Below are 16457 nucleotides of genomic sequence, written 5' to 3'. Positions count from 1 at the left end.
GTGTGATCGACACCCAGCGGGCCGGGCTATGTCGACGGGTACACGGCCGTTTTGAGTCACACACACACACTCACGGGAGATTTTTTTTCTCTCCCTCGCTCAGATTGTGCGACTGCCGCCCGCCATGAGAGCGCCTTCTCCTCCGTTAAAGGGACTACAACTGCAGATTTTTGCTGCCTCACAAACGAGTCATTGACCAGTTGGAGGTGGTGGTGGTGGTGGTGGGGGGGGGGAGAGGTTGGATAAGCAGCCGGAGAACAACCACTAATCCAGCCAGGACGGTCACATTCACGGCGGGGCTTGGACCCGACAGGAAATGGACAGGGCAACGGGAACTGGATTAACTGCGAGGGAATAAAAGAGACTAAAGACTCACCGCGAACAAAAGCGACCCTGACGTGTTATGACCGTTAATCCGCGGGGACTTTATATGTGACTGGAAATGGGAGCTTTAACAAGCAGACAAAACATAGGCGTGGAAGAAGTGGACATTCCGTCCAGCTCGGTGTACCGTTATCCCCCGAAATCTGGTAAGGTCAGGCTGACTGGTAAATGCTTTTAACCCTCAAAGCAGAGGATTTATTCTGTGCTTTTAAATGCATGTGAGACGTAGACATAACCATGAAAACCATCATCACCCCCTTTACCTTGTAGCTGCAGGCCTTCGGGCATTTGAGCCTCTAACCTGGAGGAGCTACCTGTGGAGAGCACAGTGCCTGATTTCTCCTGTGCTGCCTTTCCTCTCATCTTTCCCCTTAATAACAGCTTTACATTGTGCATTGACTTTACTTCATCTATCTGAATGACATTGGATGATGTATTCTAATGTACTTATGGCACTGCAGCATTGTTGAATTGCCCATGGAGAAAAATGTACAACAACTCAGGGACATAACTACTTATTTAATCTCCCTTTTACAATACACTCTTTCATTTTCATATTTGCAGAGTGTCAGATATATAACTAGGATCGGCTCTCATCTTGTTGCATCTGTGAGCATCTCGCAGGGAGCTTGTGTGGCATCTCTGCTGCCTTAGTCTGTCTGTGAAATAAATAAGTAATGATGGAGCCTAAGGGGAGGAAAATGAAAAGACCAACACAATCGTTAGCGGTGGAGAAATATCCAGTGTGTTCAGTGTAAAATGGTGTTTTTGGTTGTTGTTGTTGAAAATAGGACTGCAACCAATATTTATTTTGGTTAATTTTCCTTTTTAGTTTGTGGATTTATTTATCATATAAAATGAAAAATTAGTGAAAAATGTTTGACAATTTCTCAGAGCCGATGTTGACGTCTTCAAAGAGCTCCAGTTGAGACCCAACGCCCAACATGTTGACTTTATTATGATAATGAACAGAGAAAAGCAGAACATCTTCACATTTTAGTAGATAGAAATAGAGAATATTTGTTATTAGTAATTATTCTGTGCTTAGTGACTAAAATATTAAATTAATACTTTAGCTAATTCAGTACTAATTTAAATGCAATTATACACAATTGTAATAGATCTCTTTCCCATATATTTCAAAATGCCCACCATAACTTCTCACAGTGTGACGTCACCAAATAATTAGTTTTGACCAAACAACAGTCCAAAGACGGAAAGATTTTCAGTTTATCCTCGTAGAAGACGAAGAAAATCAGCGGAAATTCACATTTGGAACCAGAAACCTTTTGTATTAAAATAACTTAATTTTCTGTTTATTAACTAATTGGTTTCAGCTGATCAAAACCATAATTTGGTCAGTGATTTTCTAATCAGAAGTGTACAGTGTATTATTAGTGTACCACTGTTTACTTAAATACCTCATAAACACTGATGCATATTTTGTAGAAACGCCTTAAAGGCTCATGTTGATACTAAACTTCAGGTATTGGCTCATGTATCCACCAAAGCTCACTCTCTGAAACCAAGCTGACCCGACTCAAAAACTGTCCTTTGGACCTCCATGCTGACTTCTTATAATATTTCCCCTGTGTGACATTTTCTTATTGCATCACAGGGTTTAGCTCCCCACCAGGCTTTGTAATCCAATATTGCCATGACAAAATCATATTGCGAAAAAAATAATGCTATTGCTTTTCATTTCTATCGTAAAAGCAAAGACATAAAGTAAATGAACATCTCTCACAAAATGAGGCCTGGAACCAAAGTAGAGTTTTATTAGGCTATTTTCTGATATCATGATAATATCTTAGATCGATGGCGATATTATATGCTGAGAAAGGATGGAAGGGAAGAAAAACGGTTGAGTTGTGGCTTCCATTACCGCCCCTCTGAACATAATTTAGCTGATTTTGTCACAGGCTGTGTGTGAATCTGTGACATAACGGTCCTGGTGGTGGTGGGAAGGGAAGAAAGGAGGTGGCGATGGCTGCTGAGGAAACCGATCTGTCAGCCCCAGTTCCTGTTTCTGGGATCTGGTGACAAAGCCTCAGCCTTTCCCACCTGCTGTAAATAATAATAAGGTGATGTACACAGCGAGAGAGAGGGACAGAGAACGTCATCATCTGGGCTTTTTTTAGTTCGTGATCTATTTTTCTCCAGTGCGTATGGCTTTAATTTCACAGCATCAGAACCTTTCCTCCTGATGCCAGACTAGATGTCCTTCCAGCAGATACACAACCTGCCTGTCCAGCATGTATTTGAAGACTCCAAACCACCATTACAGACTCATGATATGAGCTCACCCTGTGATTAGATGGCATAACGTCTATTTAGTGTTGTGGTCACTGACCAACAGTCTTGGTAAACAAGTGGACAAGCTGCTAAACACCTAATAACAACCTAACGTCAGTCAGAATGCCCCCACAGAAACCTTTTTCAGGGCTTTGGTTGACTTCTTCAAATCACAAAAGTAATTTGTAGTTTTACCTGCCACTTGCACTAGAGGATTTGTGGATAACGCTGCCAGCCAAATGGTTCCAATATTTAAGGGTAATATTATTAATGTTGGAAACGTGGTTAAAATTTGCAACTGAAACTAGAATGGTGGCAAAAAAAGCTCAGTTGTTTTTCTGTTATTGGACCCTAAAATCTTATTTTCTTCTAACAACAGCATCTATTTATTTCCCATGAAAATGGAGCCTGATGATAAGACTGTGCCATTTGTGTTTTGCTTCACTATTTGAATGGCTAATACAAAATATCATACTATATGCAATATATACTAGATGCAAATGTTAGTGCAGAGATCTGCCTTATTTTTCCATTTATTGAGGCAGAAATATGATTTGTTCAAGGAAGAAAATATGTCTTTCATGGCTCATGATGTTAACTTAAAAACAACGCTTCTTGCCAAGCACAACTTTCATGTTTCATAACAATTTATTTTTCTCAAAACACAGATCTTTTTTTAATTTGAAGAATCTCTAAATGAGAATTTGACACACAATATAGAAATAGCAACTGAATGAACACAAATTGAAAGCACCAAATTATTCACAACTACATGTGATATGATGATTGACTATCATTGATATGTTTTTCAGAGGATGTGATGTTTTCTTTGTGTTGCGTGTGTTTAAAAGTGAGTATTTTCTCTGCGTGCAGGCAGTTACTTTGCCAGCCATTTCATCATGGGAGGAGAGAAGTTCGACTCCACCCATCCGGAGGGTTACCTGTTTGGGGAAAACACAGACCTTAACTTCCTGGGGACCAGACCTGTGGCGGTAGGTGTTCTCACTCACCAAGAGCGGGGTTAAAGGTTAAAAACTCAAAAATTTCAGCTCAAGTTTGACCCCGGCGGCTGCTCTGGACCTCTCGATGACGTCACGCCATCTGAGCATTTTAAAGAAGATTTCACACACTTGTTGGCCCAAAAGTAGTTTTTTCCAAGATTCTGAATAAAACAAATTGTATGAAGATTATAAAAGTATAAAGAGGGGGAAATAAAGAGAGGTTCTTGGCCTGCAAACTAAGTATTTTCATTATTGATCAGCCACCATTTTTATGGGCGAATTGTGTCAGAAAACAGGGAAAAAAATCATACAGGGCGGGGTGATGGTTTCAGAATTGCTGGTTTTTATTCGACCAGCATTCCAAAAAAGATATTTAATGATCAATTATGTGAACCGGAGAGAAACTGCAAATTCTCACATTTAAGAAGAATAAAACAGCACTTTTTTTTGTAATTTGGCTTAACATTAATAAAAAAATATGTTTTGCTTCAATTGAGTCATTGGTTAATCGACCAAAAGCTGAAGCTGTCTCTTCATCACCTAACAAGAGTTGATGCATTGCAGCAGCTGTGACTCTTTCCAGGCTTTCAGACTGTCACTGATTGACATTTATTTCAGTGCCTCATCGTGTCAAACTAATTAAAAATTGAAATGAGAGTCTGCTCGCTCCCTCATTCAGAGAGGCGGATAAGCGGCGGTTCCTCCGGAGGGTTCAACCTAATTGTGAACCTGAAGGTCACTAATGAAAGCTGTGGATCAAAAAGAGCTCAAGTCAGGAGAGGAAAGGGATGATTTGTCACAGACGGAAAGGCTTTGAGGGAGTGAAAGTTTTTGACGAAGGGAATCTGATATGAACAGACTCTGTGTGCTAATCTCAGTCGCGCTGCTGTTTCAGTCTAGACCGGGGCTAAAATTAGGAGTGCAGTTTTTCTCCTGATTATGTGGGTGTTTATAATCCTCCTATGGGCACAGGATGCAGCTGGTGATTTTGTGTGTGTGTGGAGCTCTACCAGCGTTATATAATGTTTGGTGGTTTCTAAGCAGATGGTGCCTTGAAATCATAAAACCGGCCGCAGTTGTTGTGTTTTCGGTCTCCTGCACCGCTCTACAAATATGATAATGGCCGGGGCTATATTTAGGGCTTTTCAGAAACTCCTGCATCAAGCACATAGATTTACAAAATTGATTTTTTTTTTTGGGCCATGCAAGCAGAGATGGCGGTCGGTCGGTCATCCACCACTTTGGTCCAGACTGAAATATCCAAACAGCTATTGGTTGGATTGCTCTGGAATTTTGTGCATACATTCATGGTCGAAACCATCTGACTTTGGTGATCCGCTGACTTTGCATATATCGGCATGATGAGGTTGACGTTTTGAGGTTTTAGTGGAATGCATGGATTATCATGGAATGTGGTACAGACATTCATCTTCCTCTCAGCCACACCTGGATACTCCAGGTGTGTGAGCCAATGGGAAGACAGAAATATCCCCAGGCATGAGATGCATCACGTCCTCTCCTGCCACAAAAGGCTTCTACTTTTACAATTAATTTAACTCTAAGTAAGCCACACAAAGAGTGAAATGTTCACGTATTACTGGGCAAATATAACTTAACCGTCACTCTCTTATAACAACGTTTGTATCCAACATTAACATTGTGTGGAAAGAAATAGGATAGATCCAATTAATGGCAGCATCAAACTACATTTGTGCTGTTTAAGATTAGGATTTGAAAAGAAAAGCAGCGTAAGCTTTTTAAAAGTCTGAGCATGTGTGTAGAACCGTTGCTCTCATGATTCTTTATGCGTTCTGAGGACCCACAGTGTTTCCTGTGCGTTTCCTAATGAATGGTCCTTTTCAGCATCTTACTCCGTGTGTGTTTGTTTGCGTAGTTTACAGGCGTAACTCCCGCTGAGACCAGATGTGTAATAGTACTGAATATGGTGCCATTCACAGCCACACACACACACACATACACACACACACACACACGGACAGATGAGGGCTTGTACTGGGGAGGTATCTGACCACATCCTGCATGTTTCTCCCCCCAGTGATCCTCAAACCACCTTGGCTCTCCTCTTACGCTCAGTCAGCAACTTCCGGCTTCAAACGCTGTGCTGAGAAGTGAACCACATATTGGGTCAAAATTGAAGGTCATGTGGTGATGTAGCACCAGGGTTTTTATTATTGTTTTTTTTAATAGCCAAAGAGAGTAAATAGTGAAAAGAGGCTATTTTCACTTCCTTATCTGTTATCTGATACGATAATCGACATTTCGTCTGGTCTTTAAAATAAAGACTGCTTGACCCTGAACTGTTTTACCCTCCTGTGGCGCCTGCGTGTGCACAAATGTGCTTAAACACTGTCTGAGGTGTCGGCGTCGTCTCCGGAAAGATACAATCTGTGCAGATTTTTCGCTCTGGCTCAGCACTTGTCAGCACGGATCTCACTGGTGCTGACTAACCGAAACACTTGTGTTAAGGTTAAACCGGGAGCAGCCGTGGTCATTGTGTAACCCTAAATTCCCTGTGGTTAAGGGAAGAATGTCGGGGCGGTTTGAGGGAAGATGAATGCCACTACGCTTCAGTCTCATAACGTGTATTTTACATCTGTTCTTTATTTTCTTTTTGTTTTCAGTTCCCGTACGCAGCCCCTCCACCTCAGGAACCAGTTAAGACGTTACGAAGCCTTATAAACATCCGTAAGGACACGCTGCGGCTCGTACGGTACGCACCTCTATCCACCGAAACATACACGTAAGCCCTCATCACACCACTGTCGCACTTCATGTGCACTGAGCTATTTATAGACAACAAGCCTCAGCAGCTAATTTAAGTGATAGTGTCATGTCATTCATGTGTTGTAATTTATATTTACTCCTACTACTACTTCTTTAGGCAAACTCATAAAACTCAAAAAAACACAATTAAGCATCACAACATAACATCCAATTACAAAATTCAAGGCAAAAATGAAAGCACAAAATATCCCTTATCCATGAAAACAGCACAAACACTCATATACACAAATGTTATGCTATAAAAAACAATACAAGTATGAAAAGTGATCCCAAAAAATGCATGTTAGTTATTGGTTTTACATGAAGACTTCGAACAATCATTTCTGTATAACTATTGAGGCTTAAAACACTTTCATGCCTGTTTTCTAAATGCCCATGACTCAAACCCATTTACTTTAAAAGGAAATAGATTTTGATCCTTCTCCGATTTCTGTTCTCGACTCGTAGGTGCAGCGAGGACCTGAAGCTGCCGGGTGACGAGGAAGAGGGGAAGAACAGAGCCTGCTACAACGTAGAGTTCACCTTCGACGCCGACACACAGGTGGCCATAACCATCTACTACCAGGCCATAGAGGAGTTTCACAATGGAGTGCCAGTGTAAGTGGAAACACGGTGACCAGATAACACTATTTTGCTTTTTGATCGATATCTATATTTTTCATTCTGCTGATCTATCTAGTTTCGATCTGTAGAATTTTCCTGTTTTTCTGTGTCTGCGTTGCTTCGGTTGTCTTCAGATTGCAGCTGTATTGCCTAACACTAAACTGTCTACAATCAAGAGTCTGCAATCACTCTAGAAAAGCACAAATTACTTCTACTCAAATGTTGAAAATGTGTCATTTATTTTGGCTTAATGTCTTCAAATGTTTTTGCACAAATAGTTTGTTGACAGCAGGTGCATTCTTAAGCACTTCTTTGTAACGTGCTTTCTTTGACACTGTTTCCCCAAAAGTGGGATCAATTGCTTCAGTGGCGATTGGGGTTGAAGACTGCAAGTTTGAAAAAGAGAAATAATGTGAAGTTAGACAGAATTGAGCTTTGCAGACCTTTGTAGTCCGAATCGGTATCAGCAGATAGCCAAAGTTGAGGCATCAGAATCGATATTGTATGTAATCATTGCATCGCTAGTAAACATCAAAAGAGGGACATCTGCTACCTTTAGTCATCGTTTAAAAGAAATAGAAATACAGGCTAGTATAGAAGAGAAGAAGTTGCTTTAAATATTAATGGAGACACTCATAAATTATGCCAACATGGCCTTATATATCTTGTGCATATCTTACTGTATATATCAGCATTTGTTGCAAGCAGACGATGACTATCCTCCGCTTCACATAACATCTTTTAAATACGTAAAGAAAATGTATTCAACACTTGTAACTACCACATTCAAATGACAGTCTGTTATCATGTGAATCATCCACATGTCAAACTGGAGCAGCGACTTCCTGATACAGATAAGATGACTGATTTGTCATTATGTATTTTGCGCATTGATTGGCAGTTTCTCTGCGTTTCCTGCAGTTACCTGCCCCAGGACGGCTCTCTGCAGTCGGAGACGGTGCACTTCAAGAGGGGAGTGGGCCAGCAGTTCTGTCTGCCTTCACACACCGTCAACCTGAGCGAGTGGGCTGACGAGGAGGTAAGCAGCTTGTGCCGGCCGGCTGAATACTGAAACACATGCCCGAGGCTGAGCTGTGCTGGAAAACCAATTTCTTTTTTTTACACAAGGGCAGATAGAAATCTGCTTTCTCTCCGCAGCTGCTGTTCGACATGGACAAAGAGGTTTTCCCGATGGTGGTGCAGGCTGTCGTAGACGAGGGGGAAGGTGAGTTACTGTGTTTATCACACTGATGGGCCGATGTGAAAGTAGAGCTGCAGAATTTTAAGCAACAGCGTGTTTTATCTTTACAGAACATTTGGGCCACTCTCACATACTGCTGGCTACGTTTGAAAAGGTAAGAAAGACTCTCTTTGTCGCAGGAATTTGTTGTTCTACAGACATCGCCAAAACGATTTATCCAGAGGAGATCTTTCAGTAGCTATTTTGATAATTGGCATTTCGGCAAGAAAAGTAACTTTAACGATTCATTAAACACTTGCAGCTTCTAAAAAAAAATTTAGTTTTTTTTCTGTTTTTATAACTGTAAATGTAATGTCTTTGGGTTTTATATAACTGATAATAGTGTAAAGATGAATACAGCTGTGTGACGATGAAATAAATCGTAATAAGAACATATTGTGTATTTAGTCATCAAAACAATGATGTAACACTTCAGACGATATTTATTTTTAGAAGATGTTTCTAAAAAAAAAACACTGGGAAACAATTAGTATCATTGGGACTGTGACAGCAACACAGATAGAAGCATTCAAGATTAATTTGAAATACCTCTAAAAACATGTTGTCACTTTTTTAGCTTTTTGGATAACCAGAACCAGAGAATATCTCATCTCACATATCATGTTGCAAAGTAAAAACTTTTCTCTGACCTCAAATGTTGAGGGCTTTCTGAACACATTTTTGTAATGAATTACACAAAGTAAGAAACAGCTGTTGTTGTTTTCTTCTGCAGCACATGGACGGGAGCTACTGTGTGAAGCCTCTGAAGCAGAAACAAGTGGTGAATACAACGTTTTTTCTTCCTCCTTTACTGAAACATTTTAAAAATGTTTTTGAAAGCTAAAGATACACAAAGTTGTATTACCCTCTTGAACATTACCCCTGAACCCACTAGACCTGCAGCCGTCATTATTTACTATGTGTCCTTTCCCAGGTGGATGGAGTGAGTTATCTACTGCAGGAGATCTACGGGATAGAGAACAAATACAACAGCCAAGAATCAAAGGTAAATATCAGACGGCTTGAGAGGTTTTCTTTTCTTTCTGTCTGACCTCTTTGAGTGAATCAGAAGTGTCATGACAGTGTAGTAAAATAAATCAGTGTAACTGTCTGTCTGTGGCTTGACTGGATGAAATTAAAGTGATCCCTCCTCCTAACATCTAACATTCAAATGTTTTTTTTATCTCCAGGTTGCTGATGATGAGATCAGTGACAACAGTGCGGAGTGTGTGGTGTGTTTGTCGGATGTGCGAGACACACTCATCCTGCCGTGCCGACACCTGTGTCTCTGCAACGCCTGCGCAGACACTCTGCGCTACCAGGCCAACTGCTGCCCCATCTGCAGACTGCGTGAGTTCCCTCCTACGATGAAGAAAGATGGGTTTTATACCTAGAGGACAATTCTAGATGCAATCAGTTGTGTTTGTTTTTGTTTCCTTTATTTATGGGGGAAATGGATCTTTTGTTTGGTTTCATGCAAAATCTATTTGTAGCCATTCCTGTACAGAAGCAAAAAGAAAAAGGAAATTGAAACAATAGCCACTGCAACTGATTCATCGACGCAGCAGAGAAAAACTACTGAACTACTAAGTAACATCTGGGAAAAGCAGGTTGTTTAACAGACACACGCAGAGGGAGACTAAAGCAGACAGGAAGCATGAGTGCGAGAGACAGTAGAAAAAGAGAATGAAGCAAATTTAAAGACACATTACAAAGTTACCTTAGCAGAGCTCTCTGTTCAGCACCACGACATGTGAAAAAAACATGAATCTTTTTAGAGTTGTACAACACGTTTATCTTACAGCACGTTCTGCTCATTGGCCTTTTATATTAATTGTTGTCTCAAAATACATCCGTTTGAATGCCATTGATTTGTATTATTAGATATACAAATGATTTAAATACATTTATATTGTCATCTTGTTTTTTCTTTCAGCGTTCAGAGCTCTGCTGCAGATCCGAGCCATGAGGAAGAAGCTCAGTCCTCTGTCACCTACCAGCTTTAACCCCGTCATCACTTCACAGACCTCTGACTCGGAGGAACACTCGGTGAGGAAAGAGCTGACCCAGAAAAAAACAGTAAATACGAGCTAATGATCATTCCCAGTAAACTCACTAGGGTTTTATCCCCTTGTTTGCAGGCGTCAGAGCACATCCCTCCAGGGTACGAGGTGGTGTCTCTCCTGGAGGCCTTGAACGGCCCTCTCAACACCTCCTCTATGAATCCTCCTCTCAACTCCGGCCCCAGCCACGTCTCCGGAGTGCTGCCCCCGTACAGCAGTGAGCCTCACCCGGCACCGGCCCGCTCCCTCTCGCCTCTAGACCACTCCAACTCCAGTCAGGGACTCAAACTCAAGAAGAGTGGTTCAAAGTGAGTGTCAGGGACAGTTCATGTTTGTCTGGGATAGCAGATGTCTTTGGGAGATTATTGTGAAAACATAGGAATATATTCCAAAATCGACTTACTGTCGTCTCCACCTTCTGTCTCCTACATCTAGAGTCACTTGTGTCAATGAAAACGTATTTAGTGCTACTTTTGTGTTTATTTGGTTTTAGCAAAAATACCCAGAATATTTAAATGCTGAAGTATGATTTTTAACTCGACTTCAAACTTTTTTTAATGTCCTCATTCATCCGAAATATAATGTTTTTTCTGCTGCAAAGTAGCACTTTTCACAATACCTTACAGTCCTATTATTAGGTCTTCTTCTTGAATATGATCAGCATAAAATAAAGAGCAAATGGGGAGAAAATGTAAAATAGCTACTTATTATACGCTATAGATCCTCTATATGATAAACATAACTTATAGTTAACATATAGACAGCTATGTTCCCATACACAAATGTGCCTATGTTTGCACTGAAATTAATATTTTTGTTAGCAGATTTTTGTTTTGTTTTTTTGGATCATGTCCACATCCTGCTAGGATAATTTGTTTGTTTTTTAATTGTTCTTCTCTGTGTTTTTACATCAAAACCCACTCACTGTTATTTTTATCCATTGTGTTCTTTCTTAGGTCACTCTCCCAGAATTCCTCTGTGCTTCCTGAGGAGGAGGATGAGAAGTCTTGCAGTGAATCTGAGGCCTGCCGCCACAAACTCGCCGTGGACCAGCAGGAGGTGTGTGTGTGCGTGTGTGTGTGTGTGTGTGTGTGTGTGTGTGGTAGTTAAACAAGAGAAAATAATACATTCAAACTTCTAACTGTTGTGGAAGTTTGTGTGTTTGGGGAACATGTGGTGTTGTGAGCTCTTCTCTTAACTCTGTGTTGTTTTACAGAATGGAGTGACTCCAGACAGCGAGAACCTGACTCTTTCCTCGTCTGGAGCAATCGACCAGTCGTCCTGCACGGGAACCCCGCTCTCCTCCACCATCACCTCCCCTGAAGGTACATACACGTTTGTCTTCCTCTACCTACCTTAAGCCTAATTCTAACCAAGTCATAACCTTCAATCAGCCCTTTGAAGTAGTGGGAACCGGCCAAAATGTCCTCACTAAAAGGGACAATCTGCCATTGGTCCTCACAAAGACAGTAATGCAAGCCCCCACACACACAGAACCGAACCTAACTGAACACAAAAATTCAAAATAGCATTGAAAATCTCAACGAGTTAAATCACTTTCATTTCCAAAAGACAAAATGCGTTTTCATTGTTTTTTTCTTTATGTATATCAGATCACATTAAAGGCTGCAGCAGCACGAGGTGAAGCATGCACACCGAGAGATCTCTAATGCACAAAGAATAAATACACGCAATATATTGTTTAATAAACTTTTTTTTATTTTTATAAATGAGCACATTTTAAATTCGGATCAAATTAGTTTACAATAAAATATTGTTGCCTTTTATGATGCGACCCGGAGATGCTAAAACAAACTCCCTCTGCTGCATGGAGCATTTTAACATAAATAAATCATAAACTTAAAACAGGTGGTTTAACTTTATGAATTAGCATTTTACATTTGTGCAACTGCATCTGATTTTATGGGAATTCTGCTGGATGGATTTTCGGCCCCAAACCGGAAGAGAGGACTGTTGTTCCAGCTGGAATGAAAGGCTCTGTGAAATGATCACTTCAAACATGTTTATTCTCTTCTACAAAGCTCCTCGTGCTCCTGACTGAGGTCTGGAATACATTTCATCAAAAGAAGATGGGATACTCTGAGCTATATCCTCCACCTTTTAAACAAACAAGATACAGCATGTTAGCTAATGAGCTTTAGAAGTGCTCGTAGACATACACTTTAGAAAAGGTCAAGTCAGATTCATGTTAAGTGACGCTAACCAACCTCCAGGCTCCAGCTCCGTACTTACTGCAATGTGCACAGACAGTGTTATCGATCTCTTCATCTAATTCCCTGAAAGAAAGTGAATAAGCGTATTTCCCATAATGTACAACTATTCCTGTAATGTGACAACGAGACAATAGAAACTAAAACTAAAAAAACATGTCTTCTTTGCCCACTGTCCAAAAAGGGCTATCATCTGCTGTATGCGTGTTCTGCTGTTGGTCATTCTGTGAGAGTAGGGACTACTTTCTTTTACAAATGGTGCACATCTCACCCGCGGCAACTAGGCAAATAAAAAAAAATCCTCCGACCAGGAGCCCCACCGTGATGTGTGTCTCCGTCTGTCCGTCAGACCCAGTGAACAGCAGCCTGGTCCAGTCAGTGATGTCCATGGCCTCGTCCCACTCGCAGCACTCCCACATCAGCACTGACACCATGTCCTCCATGTCAGGGTCCTACCTGGCCGGGGCCGAAGGCGAGCCCGAGGGGGACGAGGGGGGAGATGCTGAGGGCGAGGAGAACCAGGACGCCGCCATGGAGAGCCGAGGACCGTCGCAGCAGGACGGGGTGAGGAATCTGAGGATGGAGGAGAAAACTGTCTGTAAGATCCAGAAATGTTTTATAAACATGTTGGATTGTCTCCCTTTTGTGTATTTTCTTTCATTCAGGAGTTTTCCCAGGAGCCAAAGGAACAAAACTACTCAGTGGCCGTAGAGGAGCAGGACTCAGAGGTGAGTAATACACTCGTTTTATGTATTCATCTTGAACTTTTATTAAGTCTTCAAAAGCCTCTTTCCTGTTTTCTCCAGGGAAACGATGTCACTGAAGAGGACTGCTCCTCCCCGTCTAATGGGAAAGGTAACTATGGTGACCATCCCTCACCTTTCACCCCTGACCTCTCACCCCCCTTTTTGCATTGTGTTGCTCTCAGGCCATGTAAAAAAGAAATACACCTTTTCATAGAAACTATACAATATGGACCGAGGGGTCGATATTGTTGCTGTCTGTAAACTTTTTCGAATCATGGCTTGGCATGCAATTAGAGGGATTCCATGTCAGCTTTTGTCCTCTAGAGGGGGCAGTCCCTTTCAAAATGCATGTGATGCTGGCTGAAACCATTGCAACATGCACCATCTGAACTGGAGAGAATGGCTTATCATACAGTATGCGTGCACTAGAACTTCAGTCTACTTCACAGAGAAGGCTCCTAAGACCTACCTAATTAAAATACTGAAACTACAAAAAAAAATTACTACTGTAGTTTACTGTTGTCACTGTAGTCTTTTCTGTGGTCACAGAACTGGACACTGTGATCAAATTAAAGATCAAAGATCACTCTTTCATCCCAAAGTACTCCTGCTTTAGTTGAGAAAAAGAACTTTAAAGCTCTGCGTTGCCTCTCTTACCTCACAGGCTCCTTTTAAGACAGGCAGCCCAAATATTCTGTCAGAGCAAGTCCCACCACAGAAAACAGTCCTTGTCTTTTATTTTGTTAAAGGATAAACAGGAACATTTACTCTCTCAGGCTGTGTAGCAATGCAGGGTCTGGATCCTCCAACGTCTGTATTTCTAGACCAAATATGTCATAACAGCAAGACCTGTTTCAATTCAAGAGTTCCTCCAAATCCGTCAAATAAGCAAATCTGTAGCTCCTCTCTGCTTTACAGTGAGTTTCAGCTTGACAAGCCAGCCTCCACTTCGGAGGTATTTACTGACAGCTAGTTTAACTAGCTTTAACCTCCACCAGGTGATTCCTGAATGGAGGTCGATTTTAGCAAGCCAGCTAATAACACATGTAAAGAAATGTATTGAAAGAGAACTGATAGCCTTCAGAGGATCCATCCCTGACCTGTTACACAGCTGACTGATCAGACAGGGAAAAGTATATTTGCGATTCTTTTATTTATATTCTTCCCATGTTTTACAATCAGTGTTTCTTTATCGCTGAATTGAATTACCGGTAATCACGCAATTAGCCACAAATATCAACATATCCCAATCGATTGGAGCGCAACAGGAAATGAGAACGTACAGACATCCTGTGTCGCTTAGATGAGGTTCTGCTGCACACCAGGCGACAGGCTTTCATTTGCATGATTTGCACCTGTGTGTGTGTGTGTGTGTGTGTGTGTGTGTGTGTGTGTGTGTGTGTGCGTGTGTGTGCTTGTAGGTTTAATGTATATGTATGAGTTATATCATTTACATGTTTCTGTTCCAAAAAGCTCAGCACTTTAATTTGTTTTTGCTGCTGCATCACGAAGGGCAAGCTTCTTCATGCTTCATCTGCGTGCGTGTGTGTGCGCATGTGTGTGTGTGTGTGTGTGTGTGTGTGTGTCTGTGTGTTTGTGTAAGTGTGTGTGTGCGTGAGAAACAAAGAGTAAAAGTGTTGTGGTGTACAGTGTGTGAGTCAATGACCAGAGATTTTTGAAGCAAAAACAACAAGGTCATTAAACAACAGTTTTAAACTTGTATATGTAAATTAGTTTCTCTGTGGATTGTGTGTGTGTGTGTGTGTGTGTGTGTGTGTGTGTGTGTGTGTGACACCTGGGGCCAGACTGAAACAATCTACGTGTGTACCGGAGTTACCGAATGACCTTTCAGTTCTTTAGGAGACGAGCGGACCTGTGCTGCCTGACAGACTGTGAATGTGCACACGCGCTGTAGGATGTTATGTTTGCATCTGCACCAGCGCTACCAGACAGCTTCTGTATGTGCCCTGTCTGTGTCTCTGTGCTGAGCTGCCAATCATCCAGTCATCCTCTTCCTCATTAGCGCACACACAACCATGCTACACACACACACACATACACACACACACACACACACACACACACACACACACACACACACACACACACACACACACACACACACACACACACAGGCTTGCTGCAGGCATGAGGGACTTAAGTGTGTCATATGTTATCTGGCCATGCTGGAGAAGGCAGAAAAATGCTAATGGTGACAGTTCATGTTAATATTTGTTGGCTTACCTAATTAATGAGGAAATGGAACCGAAAATCAGAAGATCTTTCGCTCCAGTGTGTCGTGCTTTAGTAACAGCAAACACTGTGTTGAGTAATGAGCTAAGAAAAAGAGAATATAAGTGCAGTGGCATTAAAACAATGGCAGACCATTTTAACATGTACAAAAACCTAAACTATATCATAACATTTGTTTATGTTTTATATGTTATTTCCATTTACAGTGTGACTAGTTTAGTTTCCAGAGAAAGTGGACATGGTGGGCAATCTGCGCTAAATTAAAAATGTGGTAAATCTGATTATATCAAATATTTAAAAATAACAGTATATATATATATATATATATATATATATATATATATATATATATATATATATATATATATATATATAAACCCCTCAATCATGATATATGTTTATATGAGATGATATGATGTATGATATTATATTGTCTTATATTATACTATATTAGCAGTTATATAATAAAGGGTATCAGTAGACTATGCCACCTTTTCTACAAAAAATAAATGAACCAATACATTTATGTACAACTGGAAAAAAAAGCCCCAAATTGCCAGAAATATCTCCTGCTATATTGAAGGTAAACTAGAGGGCAAGATGAGCGTCGCTTGTTTTTCTTCTCTTCTCTGTAAACACTATTAGCATTTTGTCACCCTATCTAATTACATTGTGCAAAATAAGCCTTAATAACACTTGTTGGCTTATTGTTGAATGATTATTATGAGTCCGATTCACTGGAATCATTTGCAATCAACTTGATTATGTAATATTATGTATTTGTTAAAATTGATTAAGCTTCAGACCAAAGAGTCTCACGATATGTGGACACACAC

General features: G+C 40.8%; 1 protein-coding gene across 3 annotated transcripts in view; it reads left to right on the top strand.

Moving 5' to 3' along the window:
* Positions 1 to 328: 328 nt before the first annotated feature.
* rnf157 (ring finger protein 157) overlaps positions 329 to 16457 on the top strand; it is a 20640-nt gene continuing 4511 nt past the window's right edge. The window contains exons 1-17 of one of the 3 annotated variants that reach the window (XM_079214193.1): positions 329 to 530; positions 3553 to 3671; positions 6323 to 6411; positions 6933 to 7082; positions 8010 to 8127; positions 8247 to 8313; positions 8400 to 8443; positions 9062 to 9109; positions 9263 to 9334; positions 9519 to 9678; positions 10265 to 10377; positions 10470 to 10699; positions 11348 to 11450; positions 11608 to 11716; positions 12972 to 13186; positions 13300 to 13350; positions 13429 to 13477. In XM_079214193.1, coding sequence (XP_079070319.1) covers positions 443 to 530; positions 3553 to 3671; positions 6323 to 6411; positions 6933 to 7082; positions 8010 to 8127; positions 8247 to 8313; positions 8400 to 8443; positions 9062 to 9109; positions 9263 to 9334; positions 9519 to 9678; positions 10265 to 10377; positions 10470 to 10699; positions 11348 to 11450; positions 11608 to 11716; positions 12972 to 13186; positions 13300 to 13350; positions 13429 to 13477 — 1825 coding nt within the window. In that variant the 5' untranslated portion in view covers positions 329 to 442. Of the gene's footprint in view, positions 531 to 3552; positions 3672 to 6322; positions 6412 to 6932; positions 7083 to 8009; positions 8128 to 8246; positions 8314 to 8399; positions 8444 to 9061; positions 9110 to 9262; positions 9335 to 9518; positions 9679 to 10264; positions 10378 to 10469; positions 10700 to 11347; positions 11451 to 11607; positions 11717 to 12971; positions 13268 to 13287; positions 13351 to 13428; positions 13478 to 16457 lie in introns of all 3 variants that reach the window. The other 2 variants (XM_079214192.1, XM_079214191.1) reach the window with 2 other exon arrangements.

Source organism: Taurulus bubalis (genome assembly GCF_910589615.1).
Source record: "Taurulus bubalis genome assembly, chromosome: 2".
Lineage (NCBI taxonomy): Eukaryota > Metazoa > Chordata > Actinopteri > Perciformes > Cottidae > Taurulus > Taurulus bubalis.
The sequence above is the reverse complement of the archived record's forward strand: the minus strand, read 5'-3'. Positions and strand labels throughout refer to the sequence as shown.